The 25,000-nt window shown below is 42.2% G+C and overlaps 1 protein-coding gene across 21 annotated transcripts in view; it reads left to right on the top strand.

Moving 5' to 3' along the window:
- LOC123503796 (dual 3',5'-cyclic-AMP and -GMP phosphodiesterase 11-like) overlaps positions 1-25,000 on the top strand; it is a 142,853-nt gene that overhangs the window by 76,308 nt on the left and 41,545 nt on the right. For 4 of the 21 annotated variants that reach the window (XM_045253801.1, XM_045253800.1, XM_045253798.1 and 1 more), the window contains exons 2-4: positions 80-788; positions 11,983-12,036; positions 14,389-14,424. The exons of 2 other annotated variants lie outside the window; for them this stretch is intronic. In XM_045253801.1, coding sequence (XP_045109736.1) covers positions 765-788; positions 11,983-12,036; positions 14,389-14,424 — 114 coding nt within the window. In that variant the 5' untranslated portion in view covers positions 80-764. Of the gene's footprint in view, positions 1-79; positions 789-5,883; positions 5,983-11,982; positions 12,037-14,388; positions 14,425-25,000 lie in introns of those variants that run through there. 15 more of the 21 variants (XM_045253806.1, XM_045253796.1, XM_045253817.1 and 12 more) reach the window with 12 other exon arrangements.

The raw sequence follows: 25,000 nt of genomic DNA, 5'->3' as shown, positions 1-25,000 counted from the left end.
GAAAAAGAGAAAAGAATTCCATCAATCGAGAAATTAGTGGAGAAATCTCATAATTTTTTTTGTATTGTATTTTTTTCAGGAAGAGAAAGGAAATACAAAGTGAATAGGAAAACAAGCAAGAACTGAGTGGTGATTTGAAAAACGTGACGTGTGTTTGTGTCTGTGAGGAAAAACGAGTGAGGAAAAATGAAATAAAAGTGTTATAACAAAGCCTCGAGTGAAAAAAAAAAAAAAACAGGAAAAAGCAGAGAAAAGAAAAGGAGGAAAAGTTAGATTGAAGGAAAACAAAAATAAGAGAAAAGAAACTCTACTAGATAAAAGAAAATACAAAATTAAAAAGAAAAATTGAAGCTGTGTGTATGTGTAAGTGTAACAAAACCAAATAGAACAGAAAAAAATGCAAAATATGAACCAAAATAAGTAGAAATAAAAAGTAAAAAAGAACCAACGAAGTAAAAAAAAAAAAAATCACTGAAAGAAAACAAAATAAAACAGCAAAATAGAATAAAAGATAAAAAAAAAAGAACCCAGTGAATTTTAAAAACCCTGCCACATTTTTCCCGCCACTTCAGTTAACCAGAAGCGTGAAAACTGAGCGTGGCGAGGCATGAGTGGAGCGTGAGGGCAAGTGGCAGGCAACGTTCAGCTGTGATGGTGGTGGTGGTGATGGTGGTGGTGGTGGAGGCGGTGACGGTGGTGAATGATGTTGTGTGTTGAGACAATGAGAACGGAGCTACTCAAACTGGACGGGGTTGACACTGATTATGTGTTTATTAACAACATCAATGGTAAGTTAGTGTTAAGAATTCCACTACTACTACTACTACTACTACTACTACTACTACTACTACTACTACTACTACTACTACTATTTTAATGCAAGAGGGAAAGCAGGTCTAGGGCAGCAGAATTAAAAGAAAAGGCCCACTTGATTGCCAGTTCTCTTAAAGATAAGTAGAATTAGCCAAAAGTCTTCTGCTACTACTGCTGCTACTGTTACTGTTACGTTGTTGCTGCTGATGGTGGTGGTAACGTTAATCCTATAGTAGTAGTAGTAGTAGGAGTAGAATTTTAAGTAGTATACGTAAGTTAACACAAACAGATCTACTACTACTACTACTACTACTACTACTACTACTACTACTACTACTACTACTACTACTACTACTACTACTTGTTGTTGTTGTTCTTCTTCTTCTTCTTCTTCTTCTTCTTCTTCTTCTTCTTCTTTTACTGTTTTTTTTTTATGATGCTAACAACCTTTCATTAGTAGTAGTAGTAGTATAGTAGTAATAGTAATAATAGTAGTAGTAGTAGTAGTAGTAGTAGTAGTAGTAGTTCATGTTATTAGCTCAAGTGCCTTCTCAGAATCAATGAACTTATCTTGATCAATGTACGTTGTTTACAGTGGCATAATAATTGTGAATGAATATGATAATGATAATAATGCAAAGTAGATGAATTTGTTGCCATTGAAGAAATCATTAATGCTTTGTTAACCCCTTCAGTACCATGGCGCGTTTCCATATTCACTCTGCTTACTATTTGGTGGTTATTTTATACGGTTGCAGAAACTCATGTGGGGTTTAAAATAGTGAAGACTGTGGCCATTAATCTTCTGACCTCCATAGACCCTTGCTAATGTCAATCAAATGGTCTAATCGTACACAAATCTCAAGGTAAAAATGTGTCCCAGTACTGAAGGGGTTAAATGTATCCATAACTTAATTAATTCATTTTACTTTTGATTTGATGTTAAATTTCTAAGTTTATTCACATTACTATAATTATTTTACTTTTCTTGTATCTAATGTCTTTTTTTGTATATAGAATTCATGTGTTTCTTATTCTTTGTATCTATTCCTAATGTCTCGTTTTATTTATCTTCCCTTCAATTTTACTCTCCTCTTCTCTGTGACTCATTTTTTACGGTGTCATCTTAATAATTCATGTGTATTTTGTCCCTTTTTTAATCTCCTCCTAATCTCTTCCTTGCTGTTATTTACTGCCACTGCTAAACAATTTATCTTTACTCCTCTCTTGTGTGCGGCCTTGATGAGAGTCTGCCTGTTTGTCTGTGTGTTTGTGCGTTGCTGTGTTTGGTTGCCTGTTCAGTTCCTTTTGGAGTGTAGTAGAGCCATATTAACACACACACACACACACACACACACACACACACACAAAGCGAGGTCTGTAAGTTATATGATATTTCTCTCTCTCTCTCTCTCTCTCTCTCTCTCTCTCTCTCTCTCTCTCTCTCTCTCTCTCTCTCTCTCTCTCTCTCTCTCTCTCTCTCTCTCTCTGTCAGAACCAGGACAGGTATAGTCTGTCATTGTCCTCCTCCTCCTCCTCCTCCTCCTCCTCCTCCTCCTCCTCCTCCTCCTCCTCCTCCTCCTCCTCCTCCTCCTCCTCCTCTGAAGCCTAGCCTGAAACGAACTTGGGCAATCGTAAAGTCTCTCTCTCTCTCTCTCTCTCTCTCTCTCTCTCTCTCTCTCTCTCTCTCTCTCTCTCTGTGGACGCATCAGTTTCTTACATAATTTCACTTAATCATTTATTTATTTATTTATTTGTTTTGCTTCTCAACATTTTGCTCTTTTATTTTTGGTCGACGGCTTGTTATCAGTAGGGGCTATTCATTGGCTACTCTCTCTCTCTCTCTCTCTCTCTCTCTCTCTCTCTCTCTCTCTCTCTCTCTCTCTTTTTCAAAGGCCACGGAGATCATTAGTCGGGTTTTCAAGACTTTCTCTCATTACTACTGTTGAATTTTTGCTTATGTCACTAGAAACGTTAAAATTATCCTTAAAATCCTTGTCACTTCAACTTGAGCCTTTGGAAACGAGTTAGCCGGGTTCTTAAGACTTCTTCTCTTGTTAATAGTGTAGAAATTTCGTTTATCTATCGTTGTATTCCTGTGTGACTTCATCTGGAGTGTTTTGAATGTAGGTTGTGCTGTTATGTGTTAAAGGCCGCCGTGGTACAGTGGAACCATGCGTGCTTTGGGGTCCGAGGGGTCTCCAAGCGCACGGTGGGCTTTCACATAGGAGGTACCCCAAAAATGTATTCCCTTTAGCCCATAAATTCCCGTGAAAAGCACACATGGTATAAAAAAAAAAAGAAAAGTCGTTCATCAGTGTAGGGAGGAGCACAATAGTCTCATTTTTGTGTTGGTTTAGTGACGAATCTGCCTCATTTATAATCATGTGTCATTTCGAAACATTTGAATCACTGTGAAGCCTCCTATCTCAAAGCCCACCCGCTAGGAAACCGTTGCCCCGAGTGAGGAAGCCCAACCTACACTCTGACCGTGGACAGGATTCGAACCCATGCGCTTGGAGACCTCTCGGACCCCAAAGCACGCATGGTTCCACTGCACCATGGCGGCCCCTCTTTCGAAAATCTGATCATAGGAACTTATTCTCAGTGTGTATTAAGGTCAGCTACTCGAGTTAACCTTTACCATGTGTTTCTATTCATTACGTCCTCTTGTTTAAGTTTTGTTTAAGTCACGCTTCACCACGTCTTAATCTCTGTCTACCCACACTCCTCCCCGTGACTGGTATCAGCATTGCCTTCTTCACTGGTTCCTCCCATTTCTCATTCCCTCTCCCGATAATGACTCTCGTGTTCAGGATAGCGTCTGTCAGGTCTTGGGGGTGTTAGAATGCGTTAAACTGACTATAGAGATTAATATAAGGTGTTTGATGTCAAGAAATCTAATCGGACTCAAGTTTTTAGGAGAGAGTTTGTCAAGAAAGCGTTTTGTGGTCTTAGAATTGTAGTCTCAGAATGGATTACTAGTGTCTGTCAGGTTTTGGTGGTGTTAGAATGCGTTCACTGACTATATAGTTTAAATATAAGGTGTTTGAAGTCAAGAAATCTTATGGGACTCAAGTTTTTAGGAGAGAGTTTATCAGGAAGCGTTTTGTGGTGTTAGAATGGATAACTGGCTTTGTAAAGATTGAGTGAATGGTTTTGAAGTCATTAGGATGTTTTAAAGAAGATTAAATGAGTTATTCTATGAGGAACGTGGTTGGAAATAGGTGTGTAGGTTTAACACAGGGACTGCCACGTGTAAGCCTTGTACCTACTCTTATTTTGGTAGGTATCTATGTACAGGCATGCCTCAAGATATCTTAATCCGCTATTACTTAAAATTTACTTCCGCTCTGCTTTACATTCCCACAGTATTTGTTTAATGTAATGCTAATACACGCACTGCTCCCCTTTAAAGCTTATAAGTCAAGTAATGCGCAGGAAACCCAAGACACAACGGAAACATAAACAGAAGACGGTGGGGATGCTCTTGGATCAGCCTGCGTCACTGTGCGTCACTCCGGCCACATAACCACCCCTTGTTGTGAACTATTACTCCGCCCATTTACCTGGTGGAACGAGGCTTTAGTATATTCACGCTGGGTTAAGAGACATGGACATTTACTGCTTTTATTATCACCGCGGCACGCCCTCCGACCACCACTCCACTCCTCACACCCATAAAACCAACGCCCTTCGTACCGCACGTCGCCTCGCCTCCCACCGCCCCCTCCATCACTCCACCTCGCCATAAAACTGCCACTCTTTTCGTCTGTCCATTGCCTCGCTCCCTCGGGTGGCTCCATAAACAAAGCCGAACAGTCGCTCAAGATGCACGAGGCTCCTGGCAGGCGACGTAGTGAGGTAGGCGTCACGTGCAGACAACCTTGGCACACCGATTCACCATTCAGTGGAGTGGCAGACGAGAACTATTAGTGATAAAGAAATCCGCTTGGTTTATGGCGAAGGAAAACGGTCAAGGGCGATCACACGGAGACACTGACAAGGGAAAGGTGGAAATAGTTGTCCTTGTTTTAAAACGCCCAAAAAAAGTCGCGTGCTTATTATATTTTAACTGATAATACTGAATCCTTACTAAATTATTACCAGATACACGAAATAGCCTTGAAAAACACACATAGCTTTCACTGCAGCGCGGGAACGTTCAAAACTCGTCCAGATAAGACACTGAGATCCTCTTTTTCAGTTGAAGCTTAAGATTTTACGTGCGTAGAAGCGAAATGGTCAAGGTTGGGAAGGTTGGACTGGTGCGCGGGATACGATAGAAGGGGGAAGGAAAAAGAGCGAAGCGAAGTAGAGAAGTTAGTTGATGGATAGGAAGAAGTGAGAAGGAGGAGGGAAATTGCATAGGGCGTTTGAATATGTGAAGTGTCGGTGTTATGAGTGTTTTGATGAGCGATTTGCTTCCTAAGATGTGTGGGGTGGGTGGGTGGGTGCGTGTTGGTCGTGCAATGAGGGGCTCGCGTACACACACACACACACACACACACACACACACACACACACACACACACACACATGGAAAGAGAAAGAGAAAGACTAAATAAACGGTAATGTCAGTTGTTGTTGTTGTTGTTATTGTGGTTGTGGTTGTTGTTTTCATTACTTCAGCTCGGTAGTAATTGCTTCATTGGTATCGCCGCTCTCTCTCTCTCTCTCTCTCTCTCTCTCTCTCTCTCTCTCTCTCTCTCTCTCTCTCTCTCTCTCTCTCTCTCTCTCTCTCTCTCTCTAAATTTACCTCGTTAGAACATTTTCTTCATAGTACATGTTCTGAAAACTCTCTCTCTCTCTCTCTCTCTCTCTCTCTCTCTCTCTCTCTCTCTCTCTCTCTCTCTCTCTCTCTCTCTCTCTCTCTCTCTCTCTCTCTCTCTCTCTCTCCTCTCCCAAACACACACACAATCCTGGCTTACGTGTACTAAATGTGGTGATGGTACTGCCGACGCCTCTGTGTGTGTGTGTGTGTGTGCCTTTGAGTGTGAGCGTAGCGTAAGATTGAGCCAGTACGAGTGATCCTCCCCCGTAACCTGTCTGTCTGTGTCTTCGTGCCAGTGGAGGAGAACGCAAAGTGCCTCGATCCGCCGACCAGGGCGCTGCGGAGGAGGCGGAGACTCGGCACATCTAAACTGGAGATAAGTGAAGGCAAGAAAGGTAGTGTGTGATGTCCTCATGTGTACCTTACGTGTGTCTGTTTGTGTGTCAGAGAGAGAGAGAGAGAGAGAGTGTGAGAGTGAGTAGTTATTCTTCTCTCTCTCTCTCTCTCTCTCTCTCTCTCTCTCTCTCTCTCTCTCTCTCTCTCTCTCTCTCTCTGGGGCTTGATTTCCGGTCCTCTTATTTGTGTCACCTGAGCGGATTCAGACAGAGAGAGAGAGAGAGAGAGAGAGAGAGAGAGAGAGAGAGAGAGAGAGAGAGAGAGAGAGAGAGAGAGAGAGAGAGAGAGAGAGAGAGAGAGAGAGAGAGAGAGAGAGAGAGAGAGATCAAGGACAGCAATACACAAAAAGCAAAGTGTAATACAAGATGTTGCTAATATACTTCTGAAAATGTGAACCCTTGACTCGCATCACAACAGACGTGAGACCGCACCGTGCCGTGCCACACCTGCCTGTGCTGCCTCACCTTCAGTCTTCCCTGCTCCTTCCTGGGAACAATTGTGCACCAGTTTGATTTGATATTGATGTGAAATTGTTCGATAATATGAGAACTGTGTACGTGTGTGTGTGTGTGTGTGTGTGTGTGTGTGTGTGTCTGTGTGAAGAATTTAGGGGAGTTGGGAGAAGGGTTAACACACACACACACACACACACACACGGATCTTACAAGGGTTTCCGATTCTACCCAGTGTCGGGTCAGTGTGTTAGTCTGAATTAATGAACAATACCCAGAGTAAGAGGAGGTCGCGACTTGACGTTCATTTGGAGCTGTTTTAAGGGCACAGGGAGAGAGGGCGAGGGAGTGTTGTGTAAGGAAGAATGGGGACAATGAGTGTTACTGGGGCACGGTGGGATGGGGGTGTAAGGGGTTGGGAGTGAAGGGGTAGTGTTTAGTGGGATATAGGCTAGAGAGGCTGGCTCGTGAGGTGTGGAAGGCCATATTTTTTGCTCTTTGTCCCATTCAGAAATGAGAGAAAGGTCATGAGGTGAGTGTTTTGTTGCCTAGTAAGAGGGAAGTGTTCGGGACGTTTGGTATTGTATAACGAAGGAGTAACATGAAGGAAAATGCGAGAAGGAAATAAATCAGTCAATCAGTCCAGTCAGTCAGTAGGTCACGTGGCTGCCCCTTTACATAGACTTTGAGTGTTTAGTTGCCTAGTAAGAGGGAAGTGTTCGGGACGTGTGGTCTTGTATAACGAAGACCGTGAGGAAAAATGCAAGAAATAAGCAAGTTAGTCTCAGTCCAGCCCAGTCTAATCAGTCAGCCAACAGTCCTACACGTGGCTCTTCTTTTACATAACCTACGTGTCCATATGTCCATGTATCATCCCTATCTATGAATTTATCTAATCTTTAAAGCTCCTTATTGACTTGACGCTTACAATATCACTGGTAAGTTTATTTTAACACTGTGTATGAAGCTATTACTACTACATAACATACATGCCTGCTTCTACGTATCCACTACACTCGTAAATTGACTTTGCAGTATTTGCTAATTGTCTACGCTTACAATATCACTGGTAAGTTTATTTTAACACTGTGTATGAAGCTATTACTCTTTCATAACATACTTGAATTGAATTTGTGGTTTATTCTAATCGTCTGTGTCTCTATAAACAATTGCTCACTTTTTGCTTTCTCAATGTGAGCTGTTTTCTAACCAAGAATGAAAGAACTGCTAGTGACTTTTAATGATTTCCACACTGTGTTCACACTTAACTCCTTCAATACTGGAACGCATTTTTATCTTATTTGCTTACAATTAGACCATTTAATACACATTGGGAAGGGTCGATGGAGGTCAGACGATTAATGGCCAGAGTCTCCACTATTTCAATCCCACCCATGAGTTTCTGAAGCTGTTTAAAATCACCAAGTACTAAGAGGAATGAACATGGAAAAGCGTCATGGTGCTGAAGAGGTTAATACAGAAGCGAAAAGACTTAGGAGCAAGGAACAAAGCAAAGCAACATACAGACTGAAGCTCACGACCTGTTATTCAAGCTGGCATATAATATTCACGTCAGCCAATCCCAGCTTTCTGATTCCCCTGATATCTGAGAGGCGGCGGGAACAAGAGGAAGGAAAAAACCCTCCAAGTAGTAACAGAGTAAAGGTGCAAGGGTTGGAAAAAGTCACAGGTGGAGGAGAGTGAAATGATATGTACTGTGTTAGCTTCCACGTTCATCATCCCGTTGTTTCGTGTGTGTGTGTTGGTTAGGAGTCGAGTCAGTCAGGCGGAGCGGTTCACAGCTGCGGGTTCGACTGTCAGCGCTAAGATGAACATTCAAAAACACTGTGCTCTCTCTCTCCACGACTATTTTCCGAGGCCACAAAGATGATTAGCGGGATTTCTAAGTGTTTCTCCAGTTAATAGTGTAGAACTCTTGTCACTCTGTCCCTAGAACCGTAAAAAACACCGTAAAAAATGCGTGTCAACTTAAATAAAGCCTTTTGAAAGAGTGGAGGCGAATCACAGAAATATTTCAGAATATGGGCTTTAGTGCTGGGCTTATATTCTCAAACATCTTTGTGCCTTTACCTCCGCTATTTCAAAGGCTTTAAGTTTACACGAGTTTTTAAGTTTTTTTTTTTTTTATGGTTCTAGAGGCAGAGTGACAAGATTTCTACATTATTAACTGCAGAAACACTCTTGAAAATCTCGCTAATAGTTAGATAGACTATTTTTGCTCTTTACGTATATTCTCTCTCTCTCTCTCTCTCTCTCTCTCTCTCTCTCTCTCTCTCTCTCTCTCTCTCTCTCTCTCTCTCTCTCTCTCTCTCTCTCTCTCGTGGAAGGTTATGCGACAAAAAGTCATCTAAGGCAGGTACTAACGAGTGTGGCCGCCTAATTAGTTGCGGCTCAACAAAAACAGGGACAGGTTTGTAACGTTATGTAAGAGAGTTTGCCTGGACATTGGAAACTCCGCTAGTGATCCCCAGACATTGGCATTCAGGAGAGAGAGAGAGAGAGAGAGAGAGAGAGAGAGAGAGAGAGAGAGAGAGAGAGAGAGACTACTAATTTCTCATGAGTTTCACAATTCATATGCATAAACGAGTATTATTAACTCCATTGCTATATGACATTGCTTGCTTCAGAGAGAGAGAGAGAGAGAGAGAGAGAGAGAGAGAGAGATAATCTACTAATTTCACAATTCATAATCATAAACAGGTATTTTTAGTTCCATTGCTATATGACATTGCTTGCTTCAGAGAGAGAGAGAGAGAGAGAGAGAGAGAGAGACTGAGACTATATTATTTCACAATTCATATCCATAAGCAAGTATTTTTTAATTCTATTTGTTTCAGTGAGAGAGAGAGAGAGAGAGAGAGAGAGAGAGAGAGAGAGAGAGAGAGAGTAGTTAAGGAGTGTGGTCTGTGAAAAGTGTCAGTTATTTACTCATATATATTTGCTTTCGTTAATCTGTCACTGGAACCTTAAAAAAAAACACTCTTATAAACCCGCGTCACATATTACAACAGCCTTAATCTGAAACGCTTGGCTGTTTCTCTCACCACGACAGTTTTCAAAGGCCACAAAGATGACTAGCCGGGTTCTGAAGAGCGTTCCTCCAATTAGCAATGTAGCAATTTTGTTAATCTGTCACTAAGACCTTAAAATCACCTTAAAAACTCGCGCCACTTCAACTAAACTGCCTTTTTTGAGGGAAGTGAAGTTAGTAGAAGGGTTTTAGAGGAAGAGGGAGAGGGAGAGGGAGAGAGATGGGTGAGTGGTAAATGATTTTGACTTCATTCTTGCTTTCATTGTATGGATGCCACGTATATCGGTTAGGAAAGTGATGGTAATTGTGAAGGCTGTGTGTGTGTGTGTGTGTGTGTGTGTGTGTGTGTGTGTGTGTGTGTGTGTGTTTTTTGTGTGTGTGTGTGTGATGTATTTCCTCCTGAAACTCTAAACAAACCTGACTGTGCTCTGTTCTATTCATGATAATAATAAATAATAATGTTAATAACAATAATAATAATAAATAATAATGTTAATAACAATACTAATAAATCAACTTTTGTGTATCATTTCCATTTCATTATTTCATCCCAAAGGACAGTCACTGCAACCTTTCATTCTCACCCAGCCTTCATTTCAACCACATGTGTAACTGATGACTCTTGAAACCTTCCCATCTGCTCTAAGGTTACACTATCTTCATTAAACGAGATCATTTTCCTGACCATTTTCTTGTACAGATTTCACTTAACCTACTTGATTGCGCTTTCATTCTATCTCAGTGCTCTCGTGGTAGAGTATTTGAGTATTTGATAGCAGTGATAAGCGTAGCTAGTTCATATCTCCCCATTCGATCAAGACACGGCAGGAGAAGCAACAGATACAGTGGATTATGTTCTTAGACACTTCTGCGCCCTACCTCCACTCTACTCCGAAGGTTCTAGATAAAGTGACACTAGTTTTTAATCCCTTCAGTACTGGGACACATTTTTTACTCTGAGATTCGTGTGCGATTAGACCATTTTCTTGACATTAGGGAGGGTTCATGGAGGTCAGAAGGTTAATGGACACAGTCTTCACTATTTTAATCCCCACATGAGTTTGTGAAGCTGTACAAAATCAAATAGTAAGCAGAGTGAATATGGAAACGCGTCATGGTTTCCTGAATGGGTTAATGTTGTTTTCTTGGTTGTAGTGACAGATTAACAAGTTTTCTATGTTACTGACTAGAGAAACAGTCTTTGGAACCGGGTTAATCGTCTGTGTGGCTTGAGAGAGAGAGAGAGAGAGAGGGCACAGTGTTCGAGAATACGGATGAGGCGAAGTGTGCTATCAAGTTGTTATCGTATTCCAGTCAGGTAGAGGAAAGGGCACATCATCGTACTCTTACTACATCATTATCGTACGCCACCACTTCGCTGCCTCAAGTGCCATGTCTTTTTTTTTTTTTTTTATTGGTTTTTACGTGTGTCTTAGCCCCTTCAGTACCAGGACACGTTTTCATATCTATTCTGCTGACTATTCTGGTGATTTTAGCTTCAGAGACTTATATGAAGGATTGAAATAGTGAAGACTCTGGCCATTAATCTTCTGACCTCCATAGACCCTTCCTAATGTCAATAAAATCGTCTAATTGTACTCGAAACTCAAGATGAAGATGCATCCTAGTACTGAAGGAGTTAAGTAGCATTTACTCTTTGCATTAAATTTGTCGTCCATGTATTATTTTTAGTGTTTTCTCTTTTTATTTATCTTTCTAGTTAAGTTCTAGTCATTCGTTATAACTAGCTCTTTCTAAAATCTGTGTACGTTTAATATTGTTCTAATTGTTGCCTACAGGAAGGTACAACGTTCACTGCCTCTCGCATGTTAGTCATTTTTTTCTGAAATGCAATGATGTACAATAATTTCCCTCTTTCTCAAACATTATTCCATATCGCCATCCTTGTAATGCCTCACACTCTCACAAACACAGTGATAGATGCATGAAAAGGCCCAGTAGTGAGTCAGGGATGAGATTTTAGTTACCTTTTAGAAAATATACATACCAAATATACATGCCAAATGCCACCAGTGTAATGTTTCACACTGAGTTCGTGTTTTTAGAGTTTTTAGAGAGCTTTTAGACAAGATAAGTACAAAACAACAGGCATATTTAGAGTCAATATCGAGTTTTGAGTGTTTACAGAGCTTTCAGACAAGATAGGTACAAAACAATACGCATATTTAGAGCCAATATCGAGTTTAAGAGAGTTTTGAGTTTTTAGAGAGTTTTTAAAGAGTTTTTAGTAATTTTTTTGAGTTTTTAGAGAATTTTGAGTGTTTAGAGAGCTTTTAGACAAGATAGATAGAAAACAAGACGCATATTTAGAGCCAATATCGAGTTTTGAGTGTTTAGAGAGCTTTTAGACAAGACAGGTACAAAACGTCCGTCATATTTCACACAGGGACTTCCACGTGTAGGTCCTGATGGTTTCTTGGCTTCTGTGGCTTCTTGCATCATCTATTCTAATGTTCCTGTGTTCTCTCTTTCAGGTAAGCACGTTGGTGGAGGACGATTCGAGGGCTGGACTGTCTCTGGTCACAGCGGTAAGGGCGACACCAGTACTTTTACACTATTAACTTGTTATTAATGTACATACGTGTTGCATTTTCGTCTTGTGTTGCTTGTGGTTCTGTTGTGTTGCTTGTTGGTGTTGTTCTGCTTATTGCTGTTCGTTGTTGTTGCCTTGTTGTGTTGTGTTTTGTTGTGTTTTGTCTTGTCTTCTCTGTTTTGTTCGTGTTTCAAATGTTGCAGTGTTGTTAAGCTGTCCTTGGAACTTGCCTTATCTTCAGTGTGTGTGTGTGTGTGTGTGTGTGTGTGTGTGTGTGTGTGTGTAAAGGTGTTAAGAGGACAGGATATACGCGAATTACAGTCATTTCGCTCACAAGTCAATTCGCCCACAAGTCAATTTGCCCACAAGTCAATTCGCCCACATATAAGAGTCAATTCGCCCACATATATTTAAAAAAAGAATTATTAAAAAAAACATCTGCATACATGTAAGATTAAGAAAGTGGTGAATTAAAAAGAAACTTTTATTAACAAATAGCTGCATATATGCAAGATTCAGAAAGCAGTTACAAAAAATAAAAAATAAACTTTTATCAAAAGACAGTTAAATGAATGTAATATGTGACCAGTGGCAGTGGCAGCCCTGGAATGTAACACTGGCTTTAGTCAGGAAGACTACCGTCGTATAATACGTGGGAAATTTATAGCCAACGAAGCATGGTTTTGCACAAAGTGCTCAGTGTAACCAAGTACTCGCGCGCTGTTCTCCTTCACCCCTCACCACTGGTAATCTAGTGTGTTATCTCTCTCTCTCTCTCTCTCTCTCTCTCTCTCTCTCTCTCTCTCTCTCTCTCTCTCTCTCTCTCTCTCTAACTTTTCAATTAGTGTGCCTGAGAGTGACAGTGCTCCTAATGCGAAGTGTAATCTAGTGTGCCTGATAGTGACAAGACAATGTTCCCTCATGAATGACACCCTGAGCCATCCAGTAGTATAGTATAGACCAGTGGTGTGTATTTTATCTAGTTGCGTTTACCTATAGTTGTGACATACTAGATATGAGCTATTATCGTACTATCCCGCCTTCGGTATATCCTACTACTATGTGCAAAATCAGGTTGGCAACCCTGCCACAGTGTGGGCGAAATGACTCCACGGTGTGGGGGAAATAACCCGTGGGCGAAATGGCTTGTGGGCGAAATGACCGGATACCGATATACGCACACGATAAGAAAGAGAGAGAGAGAGAGAGAGAGAGAGAGAGAGAGAGAGAGAGAGAGAGAGAGAAACACCAACCATTATGAAAACTACTACTACTACTACTACTACTACTACTACTACTACTACTACTACTACTACTACTACTACTACTACTACTACTACTACTACTACTACAGACACTCACATATACGATAAGGCCTGCCATGTAAGTAAGCAAGTTTTCTATGACCGGTTGACAGAAAACGGCCATCTTCCACATAACATTTGTGTGGGTAACTTGCGCGTTATCCTGAGAGAGAGAGAGAGAGAGAGAGAGAGAGAGAGAGAGAGTGTGTGTGTGTGTAATAAAGGAATTCTCGCCTCAAGCTTTATAATTAACATATTCAAGCTGATATCATTATTCGCCGCATTCCACACCTTACCAGTAATTAATTTCCCACGCCACGCTTCACTCAGCACGGCAACCTTGACAATATTAGCAATAGTAGTAATAATAATAAGTAAAATTAGCGTAAGAGGTGCAGATATGTGAGAAGTAACGAAAACAGTAGCATTTGATAGTCTCCAATTTAGAAACGCTTCATTCTCACATCACGACTATTTTTCAAGGCCACGGAGATGACTAGCCAGGTTTTCAAGGTTGTTTCTCCTGTTGATATTGTGGAAATGTTGTTTATCTGTCACTAGGACCTTAAAAACATCCTTAGAAACCTGTGTAACTTTAACCAGAGCCTGTTGAAAGTAGTCGTGTGGGTTTCGAAGTGTTTTTAGAGTACGACGTTACGTGAGTTATATTAGGTTAGGTTAAGTTAAGGTTTAGGGTTAAGTTAGGTTAGGTTAAGGTTAGGTTAGTTAAGAATGGGTCTAGTTCAGTTAAGATCAGGTTAGGTTAGGTTAATCCCTTCAGTACCATGACGCATTTCCATATTCATTCTGCTTACTATTTAGTGAATTTATAGAACATCAAAAACTCATGTGGGGAAATTAAGATAGTGAGGACTCTGGCCATTAATCTTCTGACCTCCATAGAGCCTTTGTAAATGAAATAGTCTAATCGTACGGAAATCTCAAGGTAAAAAAAATATGTGCCAGTACTGAAGGGGTTAGAGATGGGGGAGGATAAACATGCACAAGGCTACATATTCCTTTATTCCTTTGCTTCCCTACAGGTGATGACATTCTGGCTGTGTACGTTGTTCCCAGAGGTACGATTTCTACTTTTCCTACCTCTCCCACACCTCACTGCTTCCTTTTTTCCTTCCTTTCTTTCCTTCCGTTCCTTTTCCTCTTCGTTTTTCCTTCTCGCGTTTCTCTTCTGTCACGTTTGCCGCTTTGCATTCGCTCTCACCCCTGCTCACTCACTTAGCTTTCTCTCTCTCTCTCTCTCTCTCTCTCTCTCTCTCTCTCTCTCTCTCTCTCTCTCTCTCTCTCTCTCTCTCTCTCTCTCTGCAGCAACGTAGACTCGAGTTCACAGTCTGCACGAGTTTATTTAATTAGTGTGTTTGTAATTAACCTGCAGCAGATCACGTGAACCTTCCCTTTTTTTTATCAGTGTAAGTAAAAACCAAAGGAACATGTAAACCATACCCTCCCGTGGTTTGTTAGTTAATTAGTTGGTTGCCGCGGGTTTTTATAGCAGTATTAGTGGCCCTGTTCGTGTTTGTCTCCTAATGCGAGGGTGTGGTGTGACTTAATATGCATGAAGTGTGGTGTGGTGTGGTAGGTTGTGTTGGTTTGTTGTTACCACTGCACTAACAACACGGAGAAATTATTGATGTGGTGTGGTATGATTTGGTGTGGCGTGGTGTGGTGTGGTAGGTTTAGTTGGTTTATTGTTAACGCTACACTAAAAACACGGAGAAATTATTGATGTGGTGTGGTGGGATTTGGTGTGGCATGGCGTGGTGTGGCGTTCTTGATACTATAATTCTTTACTTATCAATTTTCCTTCCCGTGAAATAGAAAATAAAATTACTACGATGTTTCTAAGATTTTACTAGCAGTTTCAAAAGTCTCCCACGTCACTAGCGTTTGAATAGAGTCCAAAGCGAGCCCAGCATTTCAGAATAGCCTTAGACATTCAGAAACATTTTGCTCTCACCACGACTGTTTTCCAAGGCCACAGAGATGACTTGCGGGGTTTTCAAGGGTGTTTTGCCAGTTAATAATGTAGATATCTTATCACTGTGCCTCTAGAACCGTGAAAACATCTTTAAAAAACATAGTTACTTCAAGTAGAACCTTTTCAAAAAGTGTTTCTGCAGTTAATAATAAAGAAATCTTGTCACTCTGCCTCTAGAACCGTGAAAACATCTTTAAAAAACATAATTACTTCAAGTAGAGCCTTTTAAAAGAGTTAATAATGAAGGAATCTTGTCAGTCTGTCCCAATAACAAGAAAAACACCTTAAGAACTCGTGTAAATTTAAATAAAGCCTTTCCAAATAATGGAGGTGGAGCGCAGAAGTGTTTGAGAATACCAGAACTCCGAGGCGGACACTGCGTAATAGCCACGTGACTGACGCGCCTCTGAAGGGGATAATATCGCCACTGCCGCCCACATATGCAACTCGGATTGAAAACTAAAGGCGAGCGGTCACTTCTGTCTAACAAATCTGCCAATATAGAGAGGGAAGAGTTTGTTTCGTGGGTTGCTTTAGTGAGGTCAGCCCCGTGTGTTCTTAAAAGTGATGGCGCATTCCACACAACACTCTCAACACGCTGTATTGGAAGGTGCTGCAGTTTTCCAGGATGTTTTCATGTTTTCACCACTATAAAAACATTACACTATATAGTTTGATGTTTTTTCTGCTTCCTCAGGTGGGTAAACACTGGATTATCACCTGCGCTGGCTTTGAAAATGATCCTGATATGAGATTAACCTAAATTCTGAAACGCTTTGATCTCTCTCTCTCTCTCTCTCTCTCTCTCTCTCTCTCTCTCTCTCTCTCTCTCTCTCTCTCTCTCCACGTGTATTTTCAAAGGCCACAGAGATGACAACCGAGTTTTCAACAGTGCTTATCCTGTTTATAACGTAGAAACCTAATTAATCCCTCACCATAACCACGAAAACACTCTTAGAAACCAATCTGGGCAACCTCATGTATGTAAACCCTTTTGGAAGCAGAAGAGATGAATAGTTCCAGTGTTTTACGTAGAGTCTGATGCAGATTGAAGCGTTCTAGTGTTGGTATGAGCGTGTATGTCAGGTGAAGGGAAAGAGAGAGGCATGGCTGAAGGGTGTGAGAAGGTGCGGGAAGGCTGTGTTGAGGCCTGCTTGTGCGTGCCTCTCCTGTCACACCCAACATGCATGCTCGCCTCTATTAATGCATGGCGTGCTATAGGAAGTTTAGGAATAAGCATTAGAGCCTCCCTACTTCTCTCTTTCCCTCTCTCCCACCTCAATGCGTGTGTTTAATGCTTTACTCTCTCGCCATGACAGTTTATCAAGGCCACAGAGAAGATTGGCCCGGTTCTCAAGAGTGCTTTGGCTGTTGGTGATGTAAAATGTTAGTTTATCTGTCACTGGGACTATAAAAGCATCACTAAAGGCTATTGTTGCTTTAAATAGTATAGATTTTTGAATGGAATGGAGGTGTGACGCAGGAATGTTTCAGAATTATCGTCCTGTACACACACACACACACACACACACACACAGACACAGAGAGAGAGCAGGCAGGCACGTGTTTCAGCAAGGAGACAAAGGGAAACAAAGCATAACATGACTCTACTTACATTTATAATCGGCTAACGGCTCGAGTCTATGGAGGGATGGCGGGAGATCAGTACAGGGGACAGGCGCCTTACCTTTATTATCCCCTCAGTCGTCCCCTCAGCAAAGGCAGACTCGTATTCTCAAACGCCTCCACACCGCACCTCCAGACCGCACCCCTACTTCCCAAAGGCTCTAGTTGAAGGTACACGTGTCTTAAACCCTTTCAGATGCGCAACAGTTCACAATACTTATTACGTGTGTGTGTGTGTGTGTGTGTGTGGGGGTTATTTTTTTTTCTTTTTCTTTTTCTTTCTTATCCAAACGTTTGCTTTCCATTTGCTTTTGTTTGTCTGTTTGTCTCTTCGTTTACATTTTCTCCGCCGATGTAAATTTTGTCAAGTTGAATGAAAAATGGCTCGTTGGGAGAAGAGGAGGAGGAGGAGGAGGAGGCAGTAGCTGTGTTTGCCTCATTTACTGGAGGAGGAGGAGGAGGAGGAGGAGGAGGAAGAAGAAGACGACGAAGAAGAAGAGAAAGAAGAGGAGCAGGAAAAGAACGATGACGAAGAAAAATAAAGAGAAAAACAGGAAATTTCTGAATGTGGCGAAGAGAAGGAGGAGGAGGAGGAGAGACTTATGCATCTGGTGGTATGGGAAGGATGAAGAGAGAGAGAGAGAGAGAGAGAGAGAGAGAGAGAGAGAGAGAGAGAGAGAGAGAGAGAGAGAGAGAGTACAGAGCTGAATCAAGACGCGAAAACATGTTGCTATATCTCTCTCTCTCTCTCTCTCTCTCTCTCTCTCTCTCTCTCTCTGTAGATATTTCATTTATCTATTTAAATTTGCAATCCTGTTCACCTAAGCGTTATTTTTTCCAGGATTTTCTTTTATAAATATTTTTTTCATCTGGCTTAGAAAAAAAAAATGCATAAATCTGAACCTTTGTGGATGAAGGACCGAGATAGAAGCGAGAGAGAGAGAGAGAGAGAGAGAGAGAGAGAGAGAGAGAGAGAGAGAGAGAGAGAGAGAGAGAGAGAGAACAGGATTAGAGAACAGGAGGGGATAAACTGTAGAAGGAAGGAAAAGAGACGTGGAGGAGACAGAGTGATGAAAGATTGGAAGGAAGAGAAAAAAGAGGAGGAAAAGGAAAGAAAGAGGAAGAGAGGACAAAATATTGAAGGGAAGAGAAGAGGAGGATTAGAATGGAAGGAGAAAAGATAGAGGAAAGTTAGGGAAGAAAAGAGGAAGAAGAGGAGAAGGGGAAGGAAGAGAGGACAGAATAAGGAGGAAGAGAAGGGATGATAAAGGAAGGTTAGGTTAGGATGGAAGGAAGGAAGATGGAAGAAAGAGGAAGAAGAGGGAAGGCAGAGAGGAAGAGGAAGAGAAGGGAGAGCAAGAGAGGAGGTAGAGGAGGGAAAAGAAGTGAAGAAGAAGAAGAAGAGGAAGAGAAGAGAAGAAGAGGAGGGGAAGGAAGAGAGAGATAGAAAGAGAGGAAGTAGAGGAGGAAAGAGAAGAAAGAAAGAAAGGAGGAGGAGGAGGAGGAGGAGGAGGAGGAGGAGGGAAGAGTGCGTGTTACCTAATAAAGGAAGCAAAAAAAAAACAAGAAACTAATTAATTAATCATGAACGAATAGGCGAGGGACTTCCGCGTGTGTGTGTGTGTGTGTGTGTGTGTGTGTGTGTGTGTGTGTGTGTGTGTGTGTGTGTGTGTGTGTGTGTGTGTGTGTGTGTGTGTTCGTGATCATGCTAATGGTCTTTTCCTCTCGTAAAGGTAAAAAAAAAAAATGAAGAGTAAGGCAAAAAATCTTACATGCACCTGCACAGAAAGAGAGAGAGAGAGAGAGAGAGAGAGAGAGAGAGAGAGAGAGAGAGCCATCCTGCGCGAGGCACCCCTGTGAAGGCAAAGCGAGGCAGGGAAGGGAAGGCGAGGCGAGGCGAGGGTCTGAGCCGCTGCCTGCCTGCCTTTTATCGATAAACACGTGCACACCTTCCGACCTCCCCTCAGTTGTCTCGCCGCGTCCGAGGGGGAAGGTTGTCGCCGCGTGATCAGGGTGTGTAGTGAGTGTGCGTGTCTATGACCTCAGCGGTATGGTCACCACCTCTCCCCTTCTATCATTGCGTGCCGGGGGAGGAGAAAGAGGACAACAAGGGGTCATGTGTGAGTGTTTTTGCGTGCACTCTTAATATTGGCGTGTGCTCAGATTTGGGGGGAGTGTTACTTGAAGGTGCGTGCGTGGGGGAGGGATACACACACACACACACACACACAGAAAGACGGTCATATTCTTAAACTTCCCTGCCCGGCACCTCCACCACATTAAAAAAGGCTCTACGAGAAGTGCCATTGGTTTAAAAAGGGTGTTTTTATTTACGTATATAGTGACATATAAATAACTGTACATTGCTGACAGGAGGAGCAGTCTTAGGGTCGCGGCTTACCATCTCTGTGGCCTTTGAAACGAGTCGTGGTGTGGTGAGACAGCAAAGAGTTATGGAATATGGGTGTATAATAACTACCACGAGATTTTTCATGCAAGATTAACAGGCAACACACTCTTGAGACCTTTAAAAAATCATCCCTGGTGTGGAAGATAGTCATGGTGAGAGAGTGAAGCATTTCTGGATAGGCGTGTTATTAGCGTGGGAGTAGGTTAGGTTACGTTGAGTTCGGTTGGGTTAGGTTAGGTAAGGTAAAGGTGAGGTTAGGTAAGGTAAGGTAAGGTTATGTTGTTTTGGGTTGGGTTGGGTTAGGATAGGATAGGTCAGGTCAGGTCAGGTTAGGTTAGGTTAGGACCATGGGTGACAAAAATTACAAAACGAAAGAATGGCATGTGGTTTTTTAACTATGGGAGGAAAACTGGGAGAAACACGTAGCTAGATAAGTATAAGGAAATTTTCAACATGGGAGATATTAAAGGGAGGAAAGACAGCAAGTTTAGGTAAATGTGCAACTGGAAATGAATTACCCACGTATGTTACTGTAAGCTGTGGGAGAGTGTCTGGGAGAGGGGAGTGTCTCGTGGTGCGTGGGAGAGGAATGGGAGGTCAAAGTTGTCTGGACAGTGTTGCGTGGGAGTGTCCAGAGAGAGGGCGTGGGAGGATGAAGGTTGGTTTCGTGAGAGAGAGAGAGAGAGAGAGAGAGAGAGAGAGAGAGAGAGAGAGAGAGAGAGAGAGAGAGAGAGAGAGAGTCATAGAATTCACAAGTGTTCTGTTACCTGTTTCAATTTCTTACCTGTTGCTGCTATTTTGAGTTGCGCCCTCTCTCTCTCTCTCTCTCTCTCTCTCTCTCTCTCTCTCTCTCTCTCTCTCTCTCTAAGACCTGCGTCACGATCAGCTAAAATTATACTCCTTTTTTTTTCCTTTTCCAGATCACCTTATTTCAAACCTACATTTATTTTCCTTCCCTTCATTTCATTTCCTCTCTTTTTTTTTTATCCACTTTAAACTTATACGAGATTTTTAAGAACCGTTTCCTGTGTCATACTTTCTCAAAACACCACCTTCCTTTTTTAAGTCTTTTTTCCTCCACATCCTCTTCGTTGTTCTCCTTTCTCGCCTCGTCCTCCTCCTCTTCGTCACTGTTTCTCGTCGTAACCTCCGTCAGTAGAAAGAGACGTGTGTGTATATTTAAGGCTCTCCATTCATCTGCCATTCACACCAGCCACTTACTGCTTCTGTACGCTAAGAAAACCCAGGAAAATTACCGCTAAGAAGGAGAGGCACTTGAAGATGTAGAATATAAACAACCGTGTGTCTTGAATGGAGTCGCACACACACACACACACACACACACGTACGTCATCTCTTCTCGCGTATTACTGAACAATTTATTTACCTTCCTGCTATCATTCAAGCTGCAAGGGATGTAGTGTAGCCTTGCACTGTGTTGCTGTGTGTTGCTGTGTTGCGTCAGGTGTGCCTCAGGGTAGGGAAGAGGGAACAGAGAGAGACGGAGAAAGATTGAGAAACACTGTCATTTTTCTTGTGTCTCTCAGGAATGCAAGTGCTCGAGTATTTGTGTTTGTGTAAATTTGCATTTCTTATTCTTTTATGCTTATTCAAGTTTAGTGTGTTCTTCTTAACTCCTTCAGTACCATGACGCGTTTCCATATTCCCTCTGGTTACTGTTTGGTGACTTTATACAGCTTCAGAAATTCCCGTGGGGTATTGAAATAGTGAAGACTCTGGCCATTTATCTTCTGGCCTCCATAGACCTTTCCTAATGTCAATAAGATGGTCTAGTCGGACACAAATCGGTAAAAATGAGTCACAATACTGAAGAAGACTTTTTTTAATTATTTATACCATGATGGGGTTACTCACGGGAACTTATGAGCTAACGGGGATATTTTTTGGGGGTACCTCCGTTGCCCCGAGTGAGGAAGCCCATCCCACACTCGGACCGTGGGCAGGATTCGGTAGGTGTTGCTCTCCACTTGGGGTTTCTAAGAGTAATAAATCAATGTGCAGTTTTTCTTGCTTTTTCGTTGCAAGTGTCATTGTGTAAGAGAGCAAAGCATTTCAAAGTGACCGAGGTGAAAAGTACCGATTTATAATGAGTGAATGGATTAGCAAGATTTTTACATGATGAACAGGACAAACACTCTTGAAAACCCTGCTAGATATCTTTGTGGCCTTCGAAAATAGTTGTGAGAGAGAGAGAGAGAGAGAGAGAGAGAGATGAAAATGCATGTTATTATGTATACAGGTCAATGGAAGGGACTTTACATCACTTGCTAATACTACTTCCTGCTTCCTCTCTCTCTCTCTCTCTCTCTCTCTCTCTCTCTCTCTCTCTCTCTCTCTCTCTCTCTCTCTCTCTCTCAGGTTATCATCATTATCATCAATCATCCTTATCATTATCCTTTGTTCCTTCGTCTTCCTTCCTTCTTTCCTTCCGATATTTGCTTATCATTGATTTCCTCTCCAGTGCTTCTCTCTCTCTCTCTCTCTCTCTCTCTCTCTCTCTCTCTCTCTCTCTCTCTCTCTCTCTCTCTCTCGTTCTCGTTCTCAAATGCTGATCGTGATGCTTCTTTCTTTTATTATCTCATTTTTTTTTTACTCCCTTCCTCCTCCTCCTCCTCCTCCTCCTCCTCCTCCTCCTCCTCCTCCTCCTCCTCCTCCTCCTCCTCCTCCTCCTCCTCCTCCTCCTCGTATCACCTGCCGTCAAAAGGAAAGCAGATTAGATACCTTGTGATTTTTCTTCCGTCATGAGTCACGTGTTTCCTGTCGCCAAGTGTAATGAATCTTAAAAGTCCTCCTCCTCCTCCTCCTCCTCCTCCTCCTCCTCCTCCTCCTCCTCCTCCTCCTCCTCCTCCTCCTCCTCCTCCTTCTTTTTCTCTCTCTTTAATTCCTTTCCTTCGTTTTCTTTCGTACCTTCAGGAGAAAAGAGAAGAGAAGGAGTAGGAAATGGAGAATAAGGAGCATTTTTCACTTTTTCTATTTGAATTTATGGTTGGAAATGGAAAACTAAGAAAAAATAGGGGAGGTTAATCTGTTTACCTTCCGGAGACAGGTGTTAGGAGGAGGAGGAGGAGAAGAAGAAGGTACTGGTAGAGATAAACAAACATACTCCTATCAAGAGAGATGATCTATACTCCCCTCTCTCTCTCTCTCTCTCTCTCTCTCTCTCTCTCTCTCTCTCTCTCTCTCTCTCTCTCTTGTGGGTATTTTTACGGTTCCAGTGACAGTTTAACAAGATTTCCACGTTATTAGCAGGATAAACACTCTTGAGAACTCGGCTAATCATGTCTGTGGCCTGAGAGAGAGAGAGAGAGAGAGAGAGAGAGAGAGAGAGAGAGAGAGAGAGAGAGAGAGAGGGCGTTTGAATATAAAGAATGTGGCATTGCTGTGTGTGTGTGTGTGTGTGTGTGTGTGTGTGTGTGTGTGTGTGTGTGTGCGTGTGTGTGTGCGTGCGTGTGATAAATATTTAGAGAGAGATTTATGGGTGCAGGTCAGTGACATGTCCTAGCAACGTGGAGTGAGTTGTGGGCCACGTTAAATATTGGTGTGTGTGTGTGTGTGTGTGTGTGTGTGTGTGTGTGTGTGTGTGTGTGTGTGGTATCCCGAATATTTATGAGATACACCACCACCACCTACCCACCACCACCACCACCACCACATCAATATATGTCACCACCTCCACCACCAAGACCTATATCACTTGCATCACCACCACCACCACTACCACCATCACCACCACCACCACCACCACCACCACCACCACCACCACCACTCATCAAATACCCAAATCTCTGTCTAGGTCTTGCAAAATAGTGGTGAATAAAAAAAGGTGCGATTTTTGTGTGTACTACTAGTGGTAGAACACACACACACACACACACACACACACACACACATATTTTTGGCATTTTCTGTTCAATATCTCGTGAGTATTTCTTCATTCATAGTTTTATTTTTGTATCATGACTCTCTCTCTCTCTCTCTCTCTCTCTCTCTCTCTCTCTCTCTCTCTCTCTCTCTCTCTCTCTCTCTCTCTCTCTCTCTCTCTCCTCCTGTGTGTGTATTTCATTAGTGATATCTCCACAATGCAAGCTAACAGACACATCTATTCATACATACATACATACAGACAGACACTTGCATACATACATACTTAAATACACATACATTAAGTCAATACTCAAGTTCCTCTCTTCAAAACATGAGATGAATTTACAGGAAGGGAAAGACTGGTAGACATACGTAAATACTTAATACATGGACTGCTACCCTTACTCTCTTTTGTCCTGTATCCTCACGTAGCGATCGTATGGAGAGAAGAGTGATAGCGAGTGAGGAGTATTTAAGGCTCGTATTTCAAAAGTTCTTATTTGAATTTACACGAGTTTTTTAAGGTATTTTCACGTTTCTAGAGGAAGAGTGACGAGATTTCTACATTATTAACTATAAAAACACTTGAAAAAACCCGCTAATCATCTCTGTGGCCTTGGAAGATATAGTCGAGGTGAGAGAGCGGTGCGTTTCTGATTAACCTACACGTATAACAGGTGGCAGTAATGACTAGTACGTGACGCAGGTAAGGGACAAGGAGGTGAGACGGCTTCCCTTGATATCAGATCATATGTCAGAGAGAAGGTGGTTTGGCTGAGTTGAGGTGACAGCTGCCTTATGAATGATCACGTTGCAGGGAGTGTGTGGTTGGTATGCAAACTACTGAGCGAGGTAGTAATTAAGGACAGCCATGCATAGAGCACACGCTGGAGACTCGCCTAGTTAGTTAGGTTAGCTGTCTAGGTCGCCCATTCGGTATTATTGAGGTAACATTGGCAATAGTAAATCAGGTGTTGTGTTTTGACGGTCAGCCTTGCAAGTAAGTACAGTCAGACACGTTGTTAAATACAGACTTTTATTCTCAAACATCTCTGCGCTTCACCTGCACTGTTTCAAAAGGCTCTATTTAAATTGACATGTGTTTTTGAAGGTGTTGTTACGTTTCTAGAGGCAGAGAGACAACATTTCTATATTATTAACAGGAGAAACACTCTTGAAAACCCCGCTAATCATCTCTGTGGCCTTGGAAAACAGTCGTGTTGAGAGAACAAAGCGTTATTTTAATACTGGCCTTAGACAATTCACAACTCATGGAAGACGAAAAACAATAGACTGAATTTAACCACTGATAAACAGGTTATTTTCATGTAAGAGGGAGACTGACCATGGACAACCAAAAATTAAAAGTCGCCAGTTCCCTTACAGTGCCGAAAGCATTAGCCGAAAGACAGAAATAGAGTTTTCAGGAGAGACCAGGAAGGAGAAACAGCGGGTCAGTAGGGAGTGGATAGGCAGTAGGTGGGTCTAGCAAACGACAGGTACAGCGGCAAGGCGAGGCAGCGCAAGGATCAGCTGATTTGTATACGGTCGATGTGAATGCACTGTTGGCTGTTCTGGCTGGCTGGCTGGCTGGCCCTTACTGCGGCGACCAAGCTGTTAAAGTATTGAGTAAAGAGACTTTCCTATCGACTTTAAAGGCAACGCAACGAAGTGGTGGTGGTGGAGGTGGACTTAGACACACACACACACACACACACACACAATTTCAAGAGTACTT

Source organism: Portunus trituberculatus, chromosome 14 (assembly GCF_017591435.1).
Source record: "Portunus trituberculatus isolate SZX2019 chromosome 14, ASM1759143v1, whole genome shotgun sequence".
Taxonomy (NCBI): Eukaryota; Metazoa; Arthropoda; class Malacostraca; order Decapoda; family Portunidae; genus Portunus; species Portunus trituberculatus.
Note: the sequence above shows the minus strand (reverse complement) of the source record. Positions and strands in the feature narration are given on the sequence as shown.